Raw genomic sequence first — 3,848 nt, forward strand, 5'->3', positions numbered from 1 at the left:
AAGCTAAAAAAATAAATTTGAACTTACTTTTCACATTTTGTAAGAATAAGCTCTGTTTGCAATGCCTCAAATTAGGGTAGAAACATGTAACTGCTGTTTATTAGCATTGGCAGTATTTTCTCATAACTGAAAAGAATAATGAGGTCCTTTAGGATGATAATTAGCTCCCTAGGTCATGTTGTTTAAAAAGTGTTGAAACAGCAGTCTGTGTGAAACTTCCTCTGGTAGAGACACTTCTTAAATAAAGCTATTTGAAAGTGTGGTGGATACTGCACTGCTTTAACATCAGCCCTTGGGATATTGGGTAAAATGTCCCTGCAGCAAGAGTGCCTCCTTAACAATGTATAGAGGTCTGTGTATTAGCCAATGTAATTCCCTGGAATTGGGGCAACAGGACTCTAAAATACAAGAAGAATCTCAATGATGTGGCATCTTACTTTTCATATTTTAAAATATTTTTTCATTGCCTATCATGTATAATTAAGAGAGATTCTTCTTTATACTTCCATACCCGGTTAGTTCTTCTGACCAGATCCTTTCCTGATATATTTATTCCTTACATGACAAAATATGGAGATGGTAGAAAAAAGAGAAGAATGTAGAGCTAGTGTTGATGTAACCCCTACCTTCAATCTGAAGATTTTTAGAAGAGATGCTAAAGGGGGCAAAGGGGATGCTGAGAGAAAGAAGATTATGGAGTAGTTTAAAAAGGCTATGAGATTTATAAAGAGAAAGAAGGACAAGTAGAGGAAAAATAATCTCTTTTGAAATGGGAAGACAAGGGTGAAGAGTGAAGAATTGCATGGAAACAATAAAAAGGGGGAAAGATGGGCCGTGGTGGTGCAAGTAAAAGGAAGGTGAAAAGGCAAAAGTCACAAGAAGGGGAATAGCAAACAGTATACATACTAGGTGATAAGGCACCCAGTTTTTTTCTATGGAAATTATTTATGAACCTTAAAATGCATTACACTGAGTTTTTACCAGATTAGAAGAAGGTTCAGTTATACGTGTGGAAAGTAAAAGTAAGAATTAAGAGCTGGATTAATCAGTTTTGGTGAACTGAGTGGCATTCTCCTAAGGAGTCTTATGTCTTGGTTTCTAAAGGCAGAGCATATTGTTTAGTGTTTTAACATCAGAGTTAGATGACGTAACTTGGCCTTATGTATCTCAGTCTCTTCAATTTCACCAGTGATACTGCACTAATCCCTTTAGCTTTTTTTAATTTTTTTTCTTTTTGTGAAAATTTAGCTTCCAGAAATGCATCTAGTCTCATTCCAAAGACTCCAAATGATGGGAGAACCATCGTTCTCTTGTTGATAGTGATGCTTACAACCTGCTTGTGGACTTGCTTGTGACCCTGTTGTCAAGCTGTGATTGACTTCAGAATGTTCGTTTGTGTTGTGTAGATGGGATCAGCTAACCCTGTCTTTGTAACTAATTATCCACTATTCCCAAGTCCCAGCACAATACAATTTTCACTGTGGCAAGTGAAAATCATTCATGAACTTTTGCCTGCCTGAGCTAATTATATACAGCAGCTGAGCTCCCCAAGCTGTTTTCTTTAATAATAGAATTTCTGTATATTGTACTTAAGGTGGTTATGTTGGCCTTTACTATGGAATTATTTAATATAAGGATAAAAAAAAACCCTGCAAAAATATTTTTTGTTTGTTTTTCTTAAGAAACCACCTGCAATTGCTGTTCGACCTGGATCAACACTAATACCAATTAATAATATTAATCATCTCCCTGAACGTGATGATGATTATGGATATGAGTGCCTAGAAGGGAAAGACTGTGCCAGCTTCTTTTGTTGTTTTGAAGACTGCCGCACAGGATCTTGGAGAGAAGGAAGAATACACATCCGTATTGCAAAAATTGACTCCTATTCTCGAATCTTCTTTCCAACTGCCTTTGCATTGTTCAATCTTGTTTACTGGATCGGTTATCTTTATCTATAAATTTCAGAGGTTTGACAAACTCAGAAAAAAATGCTAATTGAACAGTCGTTAACACTTTTCAGTGAGCAGTCAAAGATTAAATCTGATCCAAAATGAGTCAAAAAATTTGAAACAATGAGAGGAAATATGGTGATGTAGTCTCCCTCTTGTGATCAACTATAGAACTGATACTGGATTTTGAAGTGAAAATTTAAAGATTTAACTTGCCTGAACACGCACATATTTTTGTCCAGCTCTGACAAAATGCAGAGTCAAGAGGCTACGTTATTAAACTGGACAGTTCTACATATGTTTTCAATTTTAATCCTAAATGAGAATGCAGATGAATTTTATAGCATCTCTTACACCTTTACAAAGAAAGCCTTAATAAAATGAGATTAGTTATTCTCATCCATTTCATCTATAAGGTGATGATTTTATTAATCCCTGATTTTAAAAAGTTGAAATGGAACATTTCTCGTTTTCAACCTGCCTTTTTTTCTCTGCAGTATGTCAAAAAGAGTGATTAAATCATGATTAATCACATTCAAATTTATACGGAATGTAGAGATTAGAGCAACAAGAAATGGATATATCACAAAAACCCCAAGGGTAATTCTGAGCTTGTCTTATCCTGACCATTGGTACAGGCTTTTGGCTTTCAACCTTAGATTACATTTATGTCTGTACTCCTTCTGTTGTTACTTCACTGTTGTGAGTTCCCTGAAGTTCTCCAAGAGGGCTACAGCTTTCAAAAATTCCTACCCAGCTACCGTTGCTTGCTCATTTCATGGAAACCGTACTGATGTTGGCTCAGATTCTAGACATTAAGCATAATGCTCTTCACATCATCCCCGTTCCCCTCTCCTTTGTCTGATTCATACTCAGGGCCAAACTAAAAGTCACCTCTACATTCAGTAGAATTTGTATCATCAGAGTTTGGAAAACCTGTAACAGTGCTACAGTCATTATATTCGAAGCCACTATGTTAAATTTCCAGACCAAAAAGTGTAGTGTGTAACCTGCTCCCTTTACATACAGTACGATTTTGTAGATTTTGCTTGGTACTGCATATGCTACTCACTTAGCCAAAGCCAAGTGGTATGAATTTACTGAACATGTGTTACAGATTGCTGTGTAATTATTGCCTCGATATTTGTTTCTTTCTAACTGAACAGCCCTGTTACTGGGGATGGGGAGGGGGGAAGGTGGTGGGTGGTTCTAAAATAATACTTATGTATTGTAAATCCTTCTCCATGGTGGGATGTATTCCCTCGAAAAAAACATGGGACCAATTCTCCAGCCTTTCTGTGGTCAGAGCTTCTGTTCACTTTGGTAGCAATTCTTCAGAAGTAGCCTTTCTGGACTGACTGCTCTGTGTTGACTATTACTGGCTGGCAGCATTTAGTATCTCATTTCTATTTTTAAATCCATTGTCTTCATTATGGAAAAGTGTGGTCTTTCCTCCTTTCTCAAAAAGAAACTGGTCTCAAGTGAGCTTGCAAAAATCACTGTAAAATTAAGATGTGCATTAAGTAAAAGTCAGAATTACACAGAAGACCTTACAGATCTTTAAAGAGGATTAATAGGATTAGCATTTGGCTGTAGGTACGGATGTTCAGTACTGCTGATAAAGACATGATTAATGGCTAATAATAGAAAATGATATATGAAGGACCCTCCCCCTCACTCCCCAATTTTTCTGTTGAATGTGCTCCCTCCTCTGAATTTTTCAGAAAAGATTAATGTATTTTTATATTCTGGTTGGTACCAGGCATAATTAGATATGATATGCAATACACATTTCAGATGAAATGTTATTACAGTGTTCAGCCCCAAAGTTTAATAGAGAATGCAAGACTATATGCAGTGATTCTGGAAAAAAAGTGTGACAGAGAAGATGCCATT

At 36.4% G+C, this 3,848-nt stretch overlaps 1 protein-coding gene across 1 annotated transcript in view; it reads left to right on the plus strand.

Moving 5' to 3' along the window:
- The window catches only part of LOC103777163 (gamma-aminobutyric acid receptor subunit gamma-1-like), a 50,219-nt gene extending 48,258 nt beyond the window's left edge, over positions 1–1,961 (plus strand). The window contains exon 9 of the mRNA XM_008944705.1: positions 1,683–1,961. Within this exon, the coding sequence (XP_008942953.1) occupies positions 1,683–1,961 (279 nt within the window). The remainder of the gene's footprint in view (positions 1–1,682) is intronic.
- Positions 1,962–3,848: the final 1,887 nt, after the last annotated feature.

The sequence above is a fragment of the Merops nubicus genome, unplaced genomic scaffold (assembly GCF_000691845.1).
Source record: "Merops nubicus isolate BGI_N331 unplaced genomic scaffold, ASM69184v1 scaffold4207, whole genome shotgun sequence".
Taxonomy (NCBI): Eukaryota; Metazoa; Chordata; class Aves; order Coraciiformes; family Meropidae; genus Merops; species Merops nubicus.